General features: G+C 41.8%; 1 protein-coding gene across 8 annotated transcripts in view; it reads right to left on the bottom strand.

Moving 5' to 3' along the window:
* Positions 1-21,722, bottom strand: part of Fer (FER tyrosine kinase) — a 324,911-nt gene that overhangs the window by 165,446 nt on the left and 137,743 nt on the right. For 7 of the 8 annotated variants that reach the window (XR_004118033.1, XM_031368583.1, XM_031368582.1 and 4 more), the window contains one exon: positions 4,913-5,005. Coding sequence is in view for 6 of the 8 variants with exons in the window: in XM_031368583.1 (XP_031224443.1) it covers positions 4,913-5,005 (93 nt within the window). In the remaining 2 variants the exon portion in view is untranslated. Of the gene's footprint in view, positions 1-4,912; positions 5,006-21,722 lie in introns of those variants that run through there. The other variant, XR_004118035.1, reaches the window with a different exon arrangement.

The raw sequence follows: 21,722 nt of genomic DNA, 5'->3' as shown, positions 1-21,722 counted from the left end.
GGGACAGATGTGCATTCCACACAGCTGAAGGAAATGAGAATCATCCATGACTGTAGGGGACAGATGTGCATTCCACACAGCTGAAGGAAATGAGAGTTAGCTACATGGCCTTCAAATCCTTGAAACTAAAGGAAGGGGAAATCATACAGGCTATGACCACAAGTAGGCTTTCTTGTGCTCTACTCATCCACGGGAACTAAATAAACTAAATTAGAATGTTTACACAAATTATTATGGTTCTTAGAATACAACATTGATGATCCTCATGAAAAGAAATTGTAGGTTGGAAATAATCAGGATTAATAATAAAGTTAAAGTTTGGATCTAAAATGTCCTCCAGAAGCCATATAGTGAAGACTCTGTCCTCAGACCATGGTAGGAGGAGTCAAAGGAAAGACTAGTGGCATGTCATGGGAGGACTCCTTCACAGAGTGAGGAGCGAGGATGTACTTCCACATACGCAATAGAAACCATTCCTCCTCAGAAGCCATTTATCAGCACTCTGGCATGGTACAGGACAGCTGACCAAACATACACACATGATGATTTATTGGCTGATATTATGAATCTTATGATGACTAGGTAGTGAGTGAATACTAGTTTTAAAGATAGCCTTCACCCATTTGTATCATTGAAGAGGTTTAAAATATTCTAATACAAGTCTAACATACCATTATCCAAAATTCATCTTACTGGTGATCAAGAGAAAATGTCCCAAATAGACCTCAAGTATATCACAAATTTTTATGGTTATTCTCCCATTTATGACACCTACATTTTTAAGATATGAACCCAATGTGCCAATGTTTCACTAGTAGGCCATTTTTATTTTTATTGGTAACAATAATGAAAACAACAAGCCAGCCACGATTAACCCCCCCCCCCAAAAAAAAAAAAAAAAAAACAGTTGCTATATTTGAAAGGGGATGTGAAACCTGCTCAAAGCTCTTGGTGAACTGATACCAAGAGCTAGTAATTTTTAAAGAAGGTAATCAAAAACGTTGAATATTTCTTCCTGACATATATCACAATATATCTAAATATAGTAGCCTAAGTTTTTTGCTGTAGTAGAAAGCTATTTCTAAGCCTCTCCAACAACAAAGTACCCAAAGATGAGGAGTTCAAAAAACATCCTTCTCAAAGGGTCTTCCTGACAGGACAGTGGCATAAAGCAAGGATGCCAGTCTATTCTCTTGCTTGGTTAGCCATCACAATGCCAGCTACTTAGGGCTGGAAGAGCACAGAGAGTGCAGGAAGTCTGAAAGGGGTTTCAAACATGAGGTTCCACCATCAGTGCGGGTGAGGTTGGGGATGTTAGCAGTTATTTTTATTTGAATTAAACAATAATTTGGATCAAGACTTATATGTACCTGATTTTAAAGAATGTTTTTCAGAATGCTATAATTAGAGGGACATTACCTAGTCCACAGCAGTACCACCAGTTCACAGGCGGCTGTACCCAGCCAGGAGGCTGCTCAGCCGGGCGCTACAAATCTATGTAAAATGAGCCTTGGAGAAAGGACAATAGTCTTGACATGGCTGAAACAGGACTCAGTAACTTTAATATGGTTTGAAAGCTTTCCAAGTCAAATGAACCTCCAGCAGAAAGACAGGGCATCAAGTGAGGGAGGGGTTGCCACCACACAGTCACATCTCTGACCTATAATTGCTCCTGTCTGAAAGAACTGCAGGAATGGAAATGGAGAGGACCCTGAGAAAAAGAAGGTCCAGTGATGGGCCCAAAGTGGGATCCAGCTCAAGGGGAGGTCCCAAGGCCTGACACTATTACTAAGGCTATGGAGCACTCATAAAAAGGGACCTATCAAGACTGCCCTCCGAAAGACCCAACAAGCAGCTGAAAGAATCGATGCAGATTATTACACCCAACCAATGGACAGAAGTAGCTGACCTCTGGGGTTGAATTAGGAAAAAGTTGGAAGAAGCTGAGGAAGAGGGTGGTCCTGTAGGAGGACCAGCAGTCTCAATTAACCTGGAGCCCTGAGATCCCTCAGACACTGGACCACCAGCCAGGCAGCATACACCAGCTGATATGAGGCCCCAACGCATACACATCAGAGGACTGCCAGGTCTAGGTTCAGTCAGAGAAGATGCACCTAACCCTCAAGAGACTGGAGGCCCCAGAGAGTTTAGAGATCTGGTAGGGTGGGGCATGGATGGTGGGGAAATCCTCGTGGAGATAGGGGACAAGGAGGAGGTATGGGATGTGGAACAGTCAGAGGGTGAACTGGGAGAGGAATAAAATCTGGAGAATAAATAAACAAATGATTAAAAAGCTTTTAAATAAAAATGATAATGACAAAGCACAGTGACTTCATGCTTGAATAAAACAACTCAATAAAACAAAAGAAAGCCCATGCTACATACAGAGAAACTTTGTCTCAGAAACTAAACACAAAAACTAGATTATTTAAAGTAGGTAGATATAGATAGATTAGATAGATAGATAGATAGATAGATAGATAGATAGATAGATAGATAGAATGAACAAATAAAAAACTGGGAGAGCAGCTAGCATCAACAGCAATGTGAGAAAACAGTAGCAGTCAGACATATACTGTTGTTAGTGTATTCAGACATATACTGTTGTCAGAGCACTCAGACATATACTGTTGTTAGAGCAGTCAGATGTATACTGTTGTCAGAGCACTCAGACATATACTGTTGTTAGAGCAGTCAGATGTATACTGTTGTTAGAGCACTCAGACATATACTGTTGTTAGAGCTCTCAGACATATACTGTTGTTAGAGCAGTCAGACATATACTGTTGTTAGTGCTCAGACATAGTGATGTTAGAAATGTAAATATTTCTCTCAGTATAAAAAATAGCCCCCTTAAAAACTTAAATATAGAATTACTGTATGACCCAGTAATTCTACTGCTAGGTATATAGAAAAAAAAAGTTTACGTTTACAGAAGAATGAAAAGCATTGAGAGTAGCATTCTTCATACAAGTTCAAAAATTGAAAGTTTTACCATAAATGCTTATGATGATGTGATATCGCATGATGATAAAACTAAAGTTTATGAGATGATGAATAAATATATGATGTGAAAAACCTATGTGATAAAATAGCATTCAGCCTGGAAAAGAATTAAATATCGCCACATGGCAAAACATAAGTAAACCTTGAAAGTCTTGTAGTAAGAGAAGGAAGTGAAATATAAAAACCTGCTGCTAGATGACCCTGTGCGTGTGGAAGGCCCAGCAAGAGGCATGTCCACAAGATAGGAACTGCCAGGATAGGAGCAATGGGGACTGAGGCTATCTTTGAAGGGGTGTGGAGTACCCTTCGGGGAGACTAAACCATCCTAGCATCCCGTGGTAATTATTGTTGAATGTGGGAACAGGGATGGGGAGGGGTAAATGGAGGCAGAGTCCATGATGATGCCTGCAATTCAGACTCTGGAAACCAGCATTAGCGTGCAAGTCTAGCTTTACTGTTTAGTACACGAGCTTATACAGAGCTTTCTAGCCAACTGGGTTATGTGTATGTATTAAAGGTCAAATCAGGATGCAACACGTGTTGTTTAGCAGAATCTGGCTCGCCTGTCCAGGCCTGTAGGGGAGGGTCCAATCACCTGTGGAGATTTCTGTGAAGGAGCCACCGGCCTGCCCTCCGCTCCTTGGTGTTGTCTCTCTGGTAGGCTGGTAGCCATGGAGATCATACACTGCGGACAGTATCAGGACTCTTCAAGGAGTCGCAGGAGCCTGTGCTGCCTCATTCTCTGTCCCACTTCCTCCTCCACATGCCCACAGATGCAGAACATAGCAGACACACTGAAACCTCTTGGCATACATGTGAGAACATGAATTTTATGTCTTGTGAAGTTTATCACAAGGAAACGAACCATGTACTAATGTGGCTAGTATATAAAGGGCTTTTCTGTATAAGAAAAGATACCATCTAACATAATCAAAATATTTTAAATTACAATTAAATCATCTCTAAGTAGGTACTCATTTTTGGATTCCCAGGCTCATCACGTGCAACAATCATATTCACACTAAAGCTCAAGCCCTCAGTCAATGTGTGCTTGGAAGGAGCAGGCGGCACTCGGCAGGAGAGAGCAGCTCCATGTGGTCGCTGGGGGATTTCATGCTTGAGCACACAGATGTTAAAATAGATAATTCATATTCTATTGTGCCCCATCATGACAAGCCAAACTGAAATGTTAATGATTAATCTAGCAAACAAATTACTTTCATTATCAAATGTCCTTTACAAACGAGATCCAAGCTAACACATTTAAGAGCACAGATATGGTAGTAGCTATTATAAAAGTGTTATTTCCCTAACCCTGTTTCCACTCTGCCTCTGGCAAGGTTCCAAAGCCACAGAAGCCCATAATTAGATACACACAGCACAAGGAACCTGTACCATGATGGCTCCCTTTACCCATGTTCGCCACAGCAGTTTCAGCGTCCATGGCACAGCATGGGCTCATATCATGTCACGCCTTCAGCAGACATTAGAATGGTAGATTATTTTGAAAAAGCTTTCACACAGCCTTCATTACACTATTCTGCAAAAACTGCTCTACCTTATCAATACTTGATATAGCTAATATCTTACCATACCTAGTAAATTTTATGACAATGGAATATGTATATAAAATGTATGTATAAATCGTTCAATACTACTACAGTTTCCACCATCCAATAGTGGCCTCAGAATATCCATGGACAATAATGGAGTTCTATTGCAAAAAAGCTATTTCTATCCTCCCTATAAAAATTTTGCCTGGAGGTATATTACATTCATATGTAAACGGAGTCCTGTGCATACAAGTAGTTGAATCCAACCCAAGTTTTCTGTTTGTGAGCATAAACATATAACCAGAGAAAGCAGGAGAGTGGTCACAAGACAGCACATAGTTAATCCCACTTACTGTTGAAGATCCGAGTACCGATTTTGGAGACTTAATTATTCCAGCAATTGAATGACGAATAGACTCAAATTTGGATAGCCTCTCCTTTCTCTCCTGGAAGTAATAAGAAGCGCCGTCAGTAGCAGGCCACTGAGTGCTCACACTTGACTATCTATCTGGGTATTTGTCCACAGCTCAGTTTTCTAACTATGTCAAATACAAACTTCCTGACCTAACCAACACATGTGGATTTAAAGTATTTTGCTCTTCTGGCCCCTCAATATATCTCTTTATTTGGGAAAAAAATAAGGAAAGTCATCTAGATGAAGGAAAGTCAGAGAAGAGCAACTAATTATTAAATAATAAGTGCACACAGAAAGAGGCAGAGCTCTAAGAAAGCAGCATAGGTGTGGAGACTCTAATGTAAACAAAAATAAAACACACTTGCGAGTTTTCCACAAGAAAACATTAGAGAGAAGAGAAAAGAACCATGTCGATCATGTACCATGTTAATCACGCTGTAAAGACGTGACTATTATAAGCCAAGCTAAGTCTCCTCAGAACTCACGTGACAGGACCACAATGGCAGTGCTCACAGGGAAGGACAGGCCAGGTAAAACATCGAGGATGCTTGGCAGAACTCGCAAAGAAGCCAGTCAGCCTGCAGGTCTCTTTCCACGTATATTTCTGAATATCACATATCCCAAGAGAAAAACCTTATAAGTTTTAAAACCTTCAGGTCTACTTTACCAGTGCAGATGAATGGAGCAAGTACAGGCCACAAGACTTAGGAGGAGGAGGGGCAGGAGAAGGAGTAGAGGCGGGCTGGGAAGGGAGCACGGATCCGTGTGCAGGAACTGGCCAGCAGCCCAGGAGCGCCACGTCTTAGCAGCTGGCCAGCAGCACACACAGAACAAGAGCGCAGCACTGCCATACGGTGCAGCAGCTCTGCCTTCCCGCCCACTCACCAAGCACCCATGTCCACTCTGCTATCAACACTCAGGTGATGACCTCGCTGCTCTCTCTACTTGCCCACCTCACTGCTTTTACTTCTCCTACGAGAAGCAGGCACGTAGTTCTAACTAGTCTATAAAAATACCATCATTTGGAACAACTTAAGATAATCTAATAGAATAGATTAAGGTAATTTCTCCTTTTTCACCATTACTCTGCTAACTTAGGAATTTATGTAGATCACTATTTGTACATCAATTTGATCATGTACAAGACTGAAAAAATAATACAAGCCTTGCGTAGGGCTAGTACTTTGAAGATACACGTATTTCATGAAATGTACTTCCAGGGAAGCACATGACTCCCAGTGTACAAATGATGATCCCTTCAGGAATGTGAGAACCTGCTCTATATCTTTAACCCAAACATGAGATATAGATATTTTTTTTAAAAAAAAAAAATCGCGCTAGAAAGCCTGAGACAAAGAACACTGACACACAAAAATATAGCAACCTTTGAAAAGCATTCCTGAGCTCAGGGTAGGTTTCGTTGTTAGGTTTCTATCTCTTTCTGGTGTTTCCTAAGTCTGCAGCAGTAGAGACAGACTTAAGGAAGAGAAACTACAGCCAGGACATAAGGGCCGAGTAGTGGAGAGTCCAGCATGCGTGGCTGTGCGCAGGGTGGCGCAGAGCACATGTACTGGAGAGCACTTCATGGCAGGTTTCCTCACCCCAGAGAAACCTGTGCTTTCTCCCCTTCCTTTCTGGAATGTCTGCCGGTCTGCTTGGAGCAGCTGGAGAGAACACCTTGTTGCTGCAGCCGCTGACATAAACAGGCGACCCAAACGCTAATGTCACCTGTATGGTAATGACAGCGTCACAAAAAAAGCAGCAGGCACTTCTCCTGTGCCTGCATGCTTTTCCTCTGGGCAGTGTTCTTCGTGAACACACTAGAGTGTTCTTCTGGAGTGTGAGTACTAAAAACATACAACCAAAATGACACAGAGAAAGCAGAACCCAAAACAGTTAAGTTTTCTTCAAGTAAGATAAAAAATTTCAGGGGAAAAGTTTAAGTATTGAAAACATTGTCTGAACATAAAATGATTCTATGTATTCATATGTACTCATGTATGCACAACTTGCCCTAGTTTTGCTTTTGGCACCCCACCCTAGAAGAAACTCTCAGACATTCCCTCAAGGGGTAATTTTAGGATGACAGCACAGGTTAGAATCACGTGTAAGGTGAAAATGACTTCCAAACCCAGCTTCCTGACATTAACTCACAAGGTACAATCTGGAAAAGCAGGCTTTCTAAAGCTGAAGGCACGATGGGATAGACTGATCTAAAGCTGTATTAACAGTCATGGTGATACCACATTACAGTTTATAGACGAGCAATCAAAACGTAAGTGGGATTTACAAACTGTTCCAGCCAGTGTCTGCTCAGTGCCCAGATTTCTAGGAGTAAAACATCAAATTCATTTGCCAAGCTCCTGTCTATGTAATACTCAATGTCATCTCTAAACTATGGTTTATCAATAACACACCAGACTGTGCTGAATTTACTGACAGGCTGATTTTTACAGGCAAGGATTAATGGCTATTTAAACGAATTATTTAAAATTCAAAAAATACATCATTTCCAAAGGCACCATGACGTGTGTGCTCGCGCATGTGTGGGCATGGGCACGTGTGTCAGGCTGCTGGAGCGCTCGCTCGCCCACCTCATGTGAGGACAAGATGGAGAGCTTGCTCCATAGGAGACAGAAGATCAGATCACCTAGCAAAGTGACAGTTCCTTCCAGTAGAAAGCAGGGGAGGCAGTACTATGAAAACACATCTCATGTTAGGAAGATTCTGAGAAAAACAATCTTGACAGCCAGTTCCACATGCAGAATTAATTTCATTTAAGAATAGTTTTTCATAGTGTGAAATTAAGTAAGTAAATAAAATCAGATCTTGACCTGCCCTCACAGCCTGCCTCTCTCTGTCTCTGTCTCTGTCTCTGTCTCTCTCACACACACACACTTCACTGCTGACTTTATGTCAGAGAATTTAATTTTTAAAAGAAGCCATTTAAGAGGCTACCTTTTAAATCAATCACCACAGATACAATGTCCCCGATTGCATCCATACAACTGTACACACACAGATACAATGCCCCTGACTGCATCTATGCAACTGTACACACACACACACATACACACACACAGATACAATACCCCAACTGCATCCATGCAACTGTACACACACACACACACACACACACACACACAGATACAATGCCCCCGACTGCATCCATGCAACTGTATACACACATAATGAGAATGCTTCCTATTAACTATGAATGTACCTGTTGTCACCCATTATTGACATATTTAACCTCTCTATAGGAAACAATACCTAAATTGTCTAAGTGTAGTCGTAGCCTTCTTTTTTTTTATTAGATATTTTCTTTATTTACATGTAAATTTCTCCTTTCCCAGTTTCCCCTCCAAAAAACAAAGAAACAAACAAAAACAACAAAACAAGCTCCTGTTGCCTCCCCCCTCTCCATGCCTGCCACCCCACCCTCTCCCACTTCTTGGCCCTGGCATTCCCATACACTGGGACACAGAACCTTCACAGGGCCGAGGTCCTCTCCTCCTATTGATGATCGACTTTGCAATCCTCTACTATACACATGCTGCCAGGACAATCAGACCCCCCCCAGATGTAGCCTTTTATGTCTGACTCAAGGCCTGCAGCAGGAATGCTACAGGTAGCCTGCTGAAGCATGAGCAGAGGGAAAAGGGCAAGAATTAAGGTTTTGTGAAATCGGAGCCCACACCAAATGGCTATCTTGCCCTGCAGCGAGTGATATCACCAAACCCACTCAACAGTTCTCCAAGCAAGGCCTGGAGGAGGAGCTAGGCAGGCAAGATAAGGCTCTCCTGCAGAAGGAACAAAGACTGTCCATACTTCAGCCCAGGTGGCAGTGCTGTTCTCAGTCTAGACCAGAAAGCTACCTGCTACCAAGACCCCTCTCCCCGTCACTGTGATGCATCGGTTCTGATTAAACACAAACAAAATTGTAGCCACAGTCATTGTCACAAAGGCCAGTCCTATTCTGTGTCCAGAGGCCCTCAGTATAGGACAGAAGAAGAAAAGCCAACTCTCAAAGTAGCTATGGGGACACATTTTTGTTTATAATAAGACATTAAAATAATAATCTAACATTATTTCCTACAGACTTCTGCAAACAAGTTCAATGTCATCCTGTTCTTTGGAGAGGCAATCCATAGTGGAGGAAGAGTCAAAGCTGAACATCTGACGGTTCAAGGAAACAGATGAAGACAGCTGCTCTAGAGCGCAGAGCTGAAGGCCTTTCCTAGGGTCTCCTTAGGGAAAGCAGCCATGACATTTGCAGGGACGCTGAGAAGCCACTGCAGCAACATTATACCACAGAGAGGATCGCCTGAGAATGCTTGGCGTTCATAACTCCAAAAGTAAAGGAAATACGGTAGATATCGGAACATCTTTGTAAAAGGAATGAACTTACACATAAACAAATAACTCAGTCTTCTGCAGGCGAGGGCTTTTCTCAGAAGAATGAAGAGTACATAATTTTTTGTTTTAGCCAGGGTTTAGAACTGAAGCATTAGAGAGTTTCAGGATGGTTTGTTTTAACTGAAGGCACTGAAGCACTCAGGGCGAGTCACCAAGTCAGAGTGCCATGCTGTCCTCTGCTTGCACATTAAGGATCTTTATTTAAAGAAACACAGCTCACTTGCTAAGTCAAGTATTTTCATATCCCCCAAACTAAATCAAGGCACAAATACATAAAGAAAAAGTGTGATGATTTTAAAAAGACCTTGTTGTAAAACAATAATGCTCTAGACACTGAGAGCTGAGCTGTAAAATGTTACAAATCATCTTTCTTTCTTAACTCTATGCCACTTGTGTAACTCGGTGCCCCTGGGTAAACACAGCTGCAAGAAGCTCCCTTCCTCCTTAATGTCATGTACAGCTCAAGCTCTGGAGTGCTCGCTCTAAATCAGTAGCCAAATCACTGAGTGGTGGTGGTGGTGGTGGTGGTGATGATGAATCTTCAAGACTATTATATTTAGAACAAATATGGACATATAGTATAGATGGAAGGTAGAAACTAAGATTGCCATATGTCTCTCTCTCTCAATGTGTAGAACCCAGAGTGACACAGCACTGGCTCAGTCACCAGATGATATGAGGATTTGCTCTTGCTCTGGTAAGTTCGGTTTTCCTCATCACAGCATCACATAGGAAAGCCACTGCCAGAAACTATGTCTGCACTTGGCTATACACTCCTCCCTCCCCCAAGCCGCTCCAGAGAAGGGCCCAGAATGATGAGCTGCACTTCAAGCCCCTTCTGAGGAACAAGCCCCTGATCCCACAACGCAAGTGTTGATGACTTTGCTAACGGAGTTTGGTTTTTTAAATATAATTATTGTAAGTTAGCTTATCTAGATTCAGTGTAACCAAGATTTTGTTTTTAGAACATCCAAGGGACATGCTAGCCCAGTAAATTCTTCTGCTTCCCTAAAGGGACAATGGGGAGCTGGAATAGTGAGGGCGGACTGCAGCCCATACACAGGAGCTCAGAGCCCAGTTCTCCTTGAACTTAGTTAGAAGCAGTTGTGAGCTACCACGTGGATACTGGGAACACAACCCAGGTTCCCTGCAGGAACAGTGAATGCTCCTAACTATTAAGCTACCTGTCCAGCACACTCATCCCTCATCTTCGAGTTTTTGAGAAACTGTTTTCCATAATGTCTAAGTGTGGGGCTATAGCTCAGTGGTACGGAAATTTCCTACCATGTACGAGACTCTGGGTTTAGTCACCACAAAATAAGTAAGCAAGCAAATAACTAGCAAACAATGAAAACTTAAAACCAAACAAAAATGCTGAGCATTCCAGGAGGAGGGGCAGATGGCAGCATAAGGCTGCAGAGCCTCAGCAGGAGACAAGGTTTCCATCAACATTTAAAAACAACTGTCACTGCAGTGAATGAGGGGCTAGGGAAATCTGGAGTGCCAGGGTTTCTCAAACTTAGGACAAAGAAAAGTCTGGGTGCTGAGGACTGGTGGTGGATCAGGAGAGAGCAGCCCCTTCAGCTATCTGCATATGCTTTATATTATTGCTGTAAGAATACAAACTTCCAACTTTCCCACACCCCTCACCAACTCTATTTTTTGTTTCTTGATGACAGGCATAAAGGCTGGTGTGAATGGCTACTTGCTTCATTTCTGAAGGATAAGTTTAGTGAATGTGAAATTCAATGGTAAGATAGGATTTTAGAGCACACTGTCTTCTGACCTTCACTTTCTCCAGTAAGAAGTCAGCTGTAACACATATAACCTCTCTCTTATACATGATTTTGTTCCCTATTTTTTAGTTGAATATAGTATGAGTAAATAAAAACTTATTCACATACATGCAGAGTAGTGGAAGAGATAGAAGAAGGCTGAAAAAGAGGGAAGGAGGGAGGGAAGGATGGAGGGAGGGAGGGAGGGAGGGGAGGAGGGAGGGAGGGAGGAAAGGAGAGGAGCTCAGCTTGAAAACAAGGCTAGTGCTGCTCTGATGTTCTCTGGCCCCAATGCCTCCCTCCCTTCTTCAACCTATGCTACCTGGGATAAATGATGATCCCAGTCTGCATGTTTCCATGTTCAGCTGCTTCAGTCTGCTTCACGCCTCCCTCTATCAGCATGCCTTCCATCTCCCTGATCTTCTCCTCTTTGTCTGCTCTGTTATTAACAACCCATCTAATGAATCTCAGCTCCCATGTACTTTCCAGCAATGCTATTTTTATAGCAGTATAGCACTGCTGAAATGTTCCATCTTTCTACACCCACTGTCCACCCTTTGCACTGGATCCCTTTGTAAGAGCGATACTGAATGCACCATCTGGTCATTTCACAATCTGGGTCATCTCTTGTGTGTCTATGTTATAAATAATGAGTTACAAGCCCTTTGAGCATGTCATATAATCTTGCATTATTGCCAGGAAGCTTTTGCATAAAAGAACAGAAGTCTGGGTTCAATATTTACCTAGAGAAAAGAGCACATCTATTCACTGTTCTTGCTGTCAAAGTTGTCATGTTACAGCAACAGTTACTAAGCAGGGCCTAGATCAGCTGAAGTTTTAGTTTGAACCTTACTCACAGCACTAAGGAGACATCTTTCAGACTCAAGTACCCACCAAGAGGGGTCACAGCCCCATGTGCTACAAGAGCCACAAGCTGGAGTAAGTCCTTCCTACTCTAAGTTGCCTTGGTTGCGGTGTTTTATCACAGCAACAGAGAAACAACTAATATTCTTGTCTAGAGAGAGCCAGCAGGGGGCGGGGGCAAGTGGAGAAACAGAAGTGAGGTTGGGTATGGAGATGAGAGAGGAAGGGGGACTGACTGGGAAGATACTCTTGTCCCACTCACAGGGCCTTTCTACCTCTAATCTGTCACAAGAACCTAAACACTGTCATTACAAGTTTGTCAAAACCCTGTTGGGTGTCATTTGTTCATACAGGGTGACCCAGGATGGCAGTCCTGAACCGCCTTTCTCCCATTAAAGGCTTCTTCATTCTAAACAGGTTCATGTAGGTGTCTTTGTTTGCTCAGCTTTCTGATGGACTTTAGAAATCGAAGACTCGGTAGCTCATCACCTAACTTTTGTTACTGAGAATCATCTGTGGTCCCTGGAGCTCTCCATATCCAATCACATTTGCATTTATTCAGACAGTAGTCACCTGTCAGTCACCTGTTAGTCACCCACAAAGACAATTTCACCATTGGCACGCAGGACGCAAAACAAGAGCAGTACTCAGGGTTTTCAAAAGGCAGAAAATAAAAAGCATTAATTCATCAAACCTCGTCTCATTTTGAGGGTATCACTTGAGGACAGAGAGCCAAGGTTAGAGACTAAATTCCTCGGCTGACACTTTAAAGGATGGAAAGCCAGGCGGAGTACAGAGGCATATTCATGCAGTCCCGGCACTGGGGACACAGGGCAGGAGGGTGAAGGGCTGGAAGGCAGTCTGGAGTACCTAGTGAGACCTTTAAAAAAAGGTAAAAGTCTAAAGTCTCTAAGTTTGGGTTTCTGTTATTTTGATTTTTAAAACTGCTTGTTAATTGTCTTTGTGGGTGAGAATATCCTCTTTTTTTTTATACTGTGTTTATTGCAGATGGTCCACAAGGACACTATGAACACTAAATCCATACTTCCTTTTTGTAAAGATTTAAGTTTCCAGCTTTATCAAAGTGTCTCCCAGTGCGCTGCTCTTTAGTACTCGGGTACAGGCCAGGGACCAATAATCTTCTCACCCACTCAGTGCTCCTCCTGCTGCTTCCAATAATAACTGGGAACATTTGGAACTTCAAGGCCACAGTCAAGATTTTATTCATTAGGATAGAATCAAAAACAGTAAAACATAAAAGAAAATCCTAAGACAATCAAACAACAAAAGCAATAAATTTTAAATAAAGAAGAGGTTGGTTTTATTTTTCTCTGCTATTATCAGCTAATAACATCCAACCAAGACATGTTGTTCAGAATGAACTCAAATGAGCTCCCATCCCTAAGCAAGAAAATATCTCCAACTGGTAACTGCTTGCAATGCAAAAATGGTTTGTTTGTTTGTTTGTTTTTCCCCAATAGAGTTTCACTGGGCATACAAACATAATTCAGAGCAGGCCTCATGTTCAGTAGTGGATGACCAACACAAAATGAACTAGGTGTGTTCTGTAGAATTTTTGTTTCATAATGCTTGTTTCACTTTTTTAAATAAAAAAAATCTAACTGGTCTTTTTGTTTGTACATCATTGTTTCTGGCTTTTCATTTTTATGGATGTGTGTACACGCACACATGCATGCATGTGTGTGCATATGTCATGTGTGCTTGTCTGTGTATGTATATGTGTATGTATTTCTTATGCTTTTTCTTCTTTTAATTCTGGTTTGTTTGACTTTATTTGCTGGTTTGTTTTCTAAAGAAAGAGAGAAGACATTGAATGGGAAGGGTAGGGAGGTTAGGAGGATCCAGGAGAGGATGAAGGAAAGGAAAATGTGAGCACAATATATTGTATGAAATATATCTTCAGTACAACAACTGCAGCGGGCAGCTGACGACATGGCTTTAAGAAAAGAAGGAAGAAAGAACTTGATCAAGGTCCTCTCCCTCTAGGCACTGAGAAAGCTGGCCACTGGGGCAGTGTCCTCTCCTGCCTGGACCTGAAAACTGACTCAAGACAACAGAGGGAGAGCACCCAAGTAGAAACAGAGCAACTGATGATGGCACATTTGAACTTCTCATGGGTCCAGACACGAGAGTAGATAAACTCTGTTCTAACTGGCTCACTTAGGAGACTGCTACATCAACACAAACTAACTCAGCGTGCTTCTTTGGAATGTGCACTTGTGATTTCAGAGTTCCAATAAGTAATTACAAATGTGTGCTGACAATACTCAAAATGCTAAGAACCAACCTAAGTGTCCACCAGTGGATGAGTGGATAAGGAGAATGTGTATTTCACAACTTAATAAATACAATTCATCCTTAAAGAAAAAATTCATATCTGGAGTGAGCTTTACTCAGTGTAAAGCTTGCTACACAAGCATGAGAAATGGATGTCAGCTGTCCAACACTCAGGTAAAAACCCATGTGTGACATCTATACCTGTGATCTGCAAACTATGCGAGCAGATACAGGAAAGGCCCTGGCCAACCGGCTGTGCGAAATTAGCAAGAGGTTCAAAAGCTACTAACTAGAAGGGAGGCAGGCAAGTAAGGTGACAGACAGAAGGCACCCAATGTCAAATACACATGTATTTTTCCACAAAGAATTCTCAATATTTTCTACACATTTTGTTACAGTTCCTTGAATGATAATCTAAGACTACTAGACAATCTAAAACTTAATTTAAAATGACTTTTTCAAAAGTAATTATATTGCCACCAAAGAAAAGTTTCCTTATTGGTTACAGGAGCACTGCAAAGATAAAAATGACAAGTTAGCAGCAGTCCATGAGCTGGCTAACTCCTGAGGAGCAGGAGGCAAGTGCTGCCACGACTCCTGACTTCTGAAGGGGAGAACTTACTGGGTGAGAGCCATCTGAGCAAACAGAGACAGCTGGGGGCCACTGACACTTTACTTAATGACGAGGACTTTTTACACGTCACAATATATTTTTCTTTTGATTTTTTTTTTTACAAACCTATAAAATAGTAAAAATAATTCACAGCTGGCAGCTATCTACAAATCGGTCAAGTTCCGTGCATGGGCCATGACATTCTACCCAGTAATCTGTCTTTTCAGTTATATAGTCTCTAACACAGACACAGTACTAGGAATGACTAAGAAAGCAGATTTAGACGTCAGTCTAAGGTTTGAACCCTCAGCCTCCCACTCGTCAAGTTCCAGTCTATATAGCCTTGGCCAAGGTGCCTATCCCCACTCTGCACCGACTTCCTCTCGTGTGATCTGAGAGTCACACTAGCAGTGACTTTAGAAAGGGAGAGTACTGCCAAACACGGTGTAGCAAGGGTCACATAGGACACATAAAGGGACCAGCAATGCTCCGGGCATCCAAAAACTGGCAAATCCTATCTGAATATAAGTAACTACCATTCTACTGATGGTAGAATCACAACACAGGAAAGTTATAACATGCAACACTTGTGAATATGCCATTATTTTTCAAGGGTGCTGGGATGCCAAGGTTAGCAGAGTTAGACATCAAGATGAGACAATCCTACACTATCCAGGTTGCTCCTAATTCAGTGCCACTTACCCTCACATGATGGCAGACAGAACAAAAGCAGCCAGTGAGGCTATGAGGAAGGAACAAATTGGTGTGCTCTGTCTAGGAAGCACAGAACAGCAAGGATTCCAGTAGCCACCAGAGGCTGAGAGAAGTAGGAGCAGGCTCCCCACAGAGACAGAAGAAAGCAATAACCTAGACCTGTGCTCTGCAGCTTAGGCCTCCCCCAACACTGAGAGAGGAATTTCTGTTCTCTGCCAAGTTTGTAGTAATGTGTTACGTTGTCAAGAACATTGATATAAGGTGACAGAGAAAAACCATTTCACATTTGTCTTAGAAAACAATCACTGACTATACAAAAAAAAAAAGTCACCCTTTACAACAAATCAAAAAAAAATTGGTCAAATATGACATTGTTCTCACAAATTCAATACAACAAAATTAAAATATGTGTGTTTGTGTGTGTGCATACGTAAATACACGTGCAATGTCTTTCATTTCCGATCCACATTTAGAAACTCATCTCTAACTGAAACAACACCTTGCCTCTAACTTTACTACCAGCTATGTGTTGCAGTTGGGAAGCCAGATTTCCTCAGCAGGAGCCTTGATCATTCCAAGAAAGCATGTAGCAATATTCACAATCACTGCAAGGTCACTGGTCGTCAGCCAGCGGCACAGGAGAAGAGCACCGGCTCTTTCTCTGCCTTGCTGGCATCATTTTCACACAAATTGACATGGTTTTCAGCTCTTGGATTTTATGGTGCAATATATTTCAGAAATAAAAAGACCTTAAACGCAACAAAAGGCTAAGAAGGTGGCTTACTGTTCAGAGTACCTGCCTAATGTGTAAGGTTGGTTTCAATCTCCAGCAACACAAATGGATGAATGGATGGATGGAATGGATGGATGGATGGATGGATGGGTGGATGGATGGGTGGATGGGTGGATGGGTGGATGGGTGGATGGATGGATGGGTGGATGGATGGGTGGATGGATGGGTGGATGGATGGGTGGATGGATGGGTGGATGGATGGGTGGATGGATGGATGGGTGGATGGATGGATGGATGGATGGATGGATGGGTGGATGGATGGATGGATGGATGGATGGATGGATGGATGGATGGGTGGGTGGATGGATGGGTGGGTGGATGGATGGATGGGTGGATGGATGGATGGATGGATGGATGGGTGGGTGGATGGATGGAATGGATGGATGGATGGGTGGATGGATGGGTGGATGGATGGGTGGATGGATGGAATGGATGGATGGAATGGATGGATGGATGGATGGATGGGTGCATGGATGGGTGGATGGATGGGTGGATGGATGGGTGGATGGATGGCAAGAAAGAGGGAAGGAAGGAAGAAAGGGAGGGAGAGAGGGAGGGAGAAAAGGAAGGAAGAGAGGAAGGGAAGGGAGGGAGGGAGGGAGGGAGGAGGGAAGGAGTATCCAACTTCCAAGCAAAAAATAAGTAATGCAATATTTGTGTATACCGATAGGACATTACTAAAAACATCAACATTAAAAACAAGTACAGAAATTCCTAATCAATTACTCTTTCATCTGTTGTAATGTAATCATGAAATAAAACTCCATAAAATCAGCAGTAGAAAGGACTTCCTACATCTAAGTTTCTCTACTTTAAGTTTTGATTTTATAAAACATGGAGACTAAAGGTAAAATGATTGCCTCAAAATGTTTATGGAAATGACAAATCTAAGTTTTATTCCCTTACTACTGTCATTACTTAGATTATATCCACAAAGTCAACCAATGACCAACATCAGTAACTCAGTCAAAATTTTAAGTGGGAGGGGAGGTAGACATGCTTTAGTTCTTACATTTGAAACATTCAACCACAACTTATATTCTGTACAGAGCTATGATTCACTTACACCTAAAATGATCTTCAATCTACAATTCATAAATATGGCAGAGACAAAAAGATGTCAATGAGTTTCTTGATTATAAGAAGCAGGAGGCTGCCACTATGAAGGCACAAACACACAGGAAGGATAATTTTGTACTGGAATGGCAGAAGATCACGTAAGAAATGACAGAGGACTCCTCCCCCCATTAAATAAGTTAATTAATAAACGAACAAACAAACAGCCAATGACAGTGTCAGGAGTAGCTGTGCACATCTGCAAGGCCAACACTTGGGGGGTCAGGGACAGCAGCAGGACCTGCAATGCAAGGCCACCCCTGGGTACATATGGAGAGTCTGTCTCAAAAAGAACAGCCAATCAAAAAGATGAAACAGAAAAAATGGAGGCCTTTCAATATTCACCTAAAAAACCTTGGATTCACATTTCAGAAGTGCTTCATCTAGTGCCTTTTACATCCATTGAGAAAGTAGCTGAGAGAGTCACCCACTGAGTCTAAGTCCTGTCAGAGGACAGTGCTAACACTGCAGGTGGTCGGCCTTCCCAGGGTGCTGACTGTGCACCCACGCACTCACGACTACCGTGTACTGCACACCTTCTACATTACCATGGATCAGGTCCAGGTAACACCCTCTCTAACAGATCAGACAGCTCAAGTAATGTCTCCAAGAACATAATGAGTTCTTATTCAGAACACTGTGTCTCACAGTCAAATCTAAAGTGTCCTATAAATCCAAAATTCCCTCCTAGACTTATAGGATGACTATTTATAGAACTGAATCTACAATTTTAAAGATCAACTTCACTGCTGCAGAAGTATACCTAGAATATATAGATACATATATAGAATATATAGAATATATAGTATACTTAGAATATGGAATATGTAGATATAGGAAATATTCTTTTGAGGCCTGCAAAGATATTAAATAGCTAATAGATATCTTACAGCTTGAATAGAATTTCAGAATTTAAAAATAATTTATCTTGGAACTAAGCACAACTAACTATATACTTCATTTAGACATGCATTTGAACAGATTGCCTTCCTTCTGAAATGCTTGCCAGTGAGCACTGTTTGCCTTCCTTGTGACCTGCGACACTAGAGACTCCTATGCAGTTTCTTCTGTCTGTACTCTGTACCTTTCCTAACTCCCATGTTTTTAAAGTCCTCATGCTTCGAGACCAGGTAGTCTTCTGGTAACAGTTTTAATCAGCAGGCCACCTTACTATCTTCCTGTTCTCTCAATTCACACAGAACCCATCATTAGCAGCTTTTCTCTACAGTGAAACCAAGTATGCTGAGGAGGAGCATGGAAGCGCTCTATATTAGTCAAGGTTCTTTAGAGCAAGCCAGTAAAGAACATCCCTCCATGGCCTCTGCGTCAGCTCCTGCTTCCTGACCTGCTTGAGTTCCAGTCCTGACTTCCTTGGTGATATACAATATGGAAGTAAGCCGAAACCCTTTCCTCCCCAACTTGCTTCTTGGTCATGATGTTGTGCAGGAATAGAAACCCTGACTAAGACACGCTCCTAGCCACAACAGCCTCAGAAACAATCTAGAGATAAACCTAAGCAAGGAGCTGAAAAAGCCTATAATAACAAATTCAATGCTCTGAATAAAAAGATTGAAGATACCACAAGCAGAAAGGGGGAAAAATCCTCCAATGGTCATGGATCTGCACATAATTGTGAAAATGTCCATCCTACCAAAAGCAACTTATAGATTCAATAAAACTCTAATCACAATAACATGCTTTGTGGAAAAAGGAAAAGAAATCCCTAAATTCATATAGAAGCACAGGACACCCCCAGATAGCCAGAACAATACTGAGCAAAAAGGTCATTTCTGGAGGGATTAGCACACCAGGTTTCATGCTACACTGCACAGTTACAGTAATAAAATCAGCATGGTACTGGCACACAAATAGACAAGTAGATCAGTGGAATAAAACAGACCCAAGCATAAGTGTAAGTGCAGTCATCTTGAATAGCTACTGTGCTAGTCTGAATAGGACTGACTCCCATAGTCTCCTATATATTTAAATGCTTAATCATTAGAGAGTGGCACTATTAGAGAATCACTGACAAGCCTGGAAGGTGTGCTCTCCCATTGGAGAGGGGTGGCCTTGTTGGAGGAAGTACGTCACTGAGAGTGTGGACTTTGAGGTTTCCAAAGCCTGCACCAGGCCAACTCGCTCTGCTCAGCTATTTCTCCAGCACTACACTGCCATAACTGCTATAACTCCCCGTAACAGACTAAGCCTCTCAAACAGTAAGCAAGCCCCAGGTAAATGGGATCCTGCCTAAGAGTTGCCTTGGTCACAGTGTCTGTCCACAACAGTGATTAAGACAGCAACAAATGAAGATGAGAAGGAAGGAGGAGGACGACATGGAGGAGTACATGGAGGAGGAGGAGGAGGAGGAAGAGGAAGAAGAGGAGGAAGAGGAGGAAGAGGAAGAGGAGGAAGAGGAGGAAGAGGAGGAGGACATGGAGGAGGAGGAGAAGGAGGGAGAGGAGAAGGAGGAGGAGGACATGGAGGAGGACATGGAGGAGGAGGAGGAGGAGGGAGTGGAGGAGGAGGAAGAGGAGGAGGAGGAGGAGGAAGAGGAGAACCCTCTACTGTCAGACACAGCCCATTGTTTGATGAATGAAGACGAATGAGCAGAAGTTTAAAACATTTCATCTACAAGAAAGTCTACAATCCCTGTGAAAGAATATTACAGGAAACATTAAAGGACTACTTTTAATATTGTGTTACAGAGAATAAGGAAGAGTGGGCATTCTTCTCTTTAAAAAGAAGTTTTCTCAACAAAATGAGATTTTAGACCATGATTTGTAAAATGCTGAAACGGACAGCTGTATGAGGATAAGGGTAGAGCTAAAATCCCAATCAAGATGGACCTCCAGCATATCCTTCAGTGTCAATGACAACTGCAGTAGGTGATGACCAGCAGCTGACCAGAAGGACAGCCTAAGGTGTTGTTACCACAACTACACCAGACTAGTCCCACTTCCCAGGGTATTTACAGCTCTGATTAAAGGAACAACTCCAACCTAAAATTAGCTCTTGTCAGCGATTGTGTGCTCTATGCTAATTTAAAAACATAGCTGGATCCATCACAAAAGTAACATAAGAGGAAAATCCAAAGCCACAACATCTATCTACGAAGAAGGTAAGCGGTGACTCTAGGGGGATGCAAGGCCCTATGATCAGTCCAGGAGCAAAGTCAGCTCAGAGCCTGCTCGTGCCATCCGGATGTATACCTCAATGAAGACAGTGATATCAGACTGAGGAAGACAATGGAGAATGTTCAAAAGGGTACTCACGGGCCTTTCATGTGCCCAAACACTGACTAAACTCATGCCAGAATTAACTAATAGACACAGATAAGACATTGTGGTTATGCATGAAATTTCTGAGAAGAGATCCACTATATGTTTTCTTTGTTGAGCTGTTGGAAGATTTCATTTCAGTGTACACTTCGACGCTAAATATTTTTCTGAGGATAGTGGTTGAAAACTATTAACAAAATAATCATTACCCTACTTTCTCTATAAAAACACAAAGTAGTAAAACACTAATTTTTTTAAAATTTCTACTTTGTTTTGTAAATGTAGTAAAACAGATACAAGATAAAATGAAAACAAAAAACAATTTCACAAAATAAATAATAAAAAATCATATTTTAAAGCCAATTCAACATATAAAAAACAAAATGTAAGTATAAATATTAAAAATAAAAGAACATATAAAAATGAGGAGTAAAAGAGCAAGAGCTGTCTTTACAGCTAAAGAGTGAGTTAATCATGTCTTCAGCTCTTTAGAATATTGACATCTGGGAAGTCAGAGATGATTATATGATGACAATCCTGTGCACACAACAATCTCAAAGGAGTTTACTATCCTCTAATGTTTTTATGAATACACAAATTGAAAACCATAAAAATCCATGCACTCAGTGATGACCTGTAAATTTATGAATAGTATTACCTAATGACAAGACAATTAATTAGAATATGATAACCCAGATATTTCCCTGAGTAACATTAAGGCAGAAACTGAGTATCTGAGACCATTCTTTTCAAAAAGAAGTAAGAAAAACAATAGGCAGAAGCAGGCAGATTTCTGAGTTCTGAGTTCAAGGCCAGCCTGGTCTACAGAATGAGTTCCAGGACAGCCAAGGCTACACAGAGAAACCTTGTCTCGAAAA

The sequence above is a fragment of the Mastomys coucha genome, unplaced genomic scaffold, assembly GCF_008632895.1.
Source record: "Mastomys coucha isolate ucsf_1 unplaced genomic scaffold, UCSF_Mcou_1 pScaffold14, whole genome shotgun sequence".
Classification (NCBI taxonomy): domain Eukaryota; kingdom Metazoa; phylum Chordata; class Mammalia; order Rodentia; family Muridae; genus Mastomys; species Mastomys coucha.
Note: the sequence above shows the minus strand (reverse complement) of the source record. Positions and strands in the feature narration are given on the sequence as shown.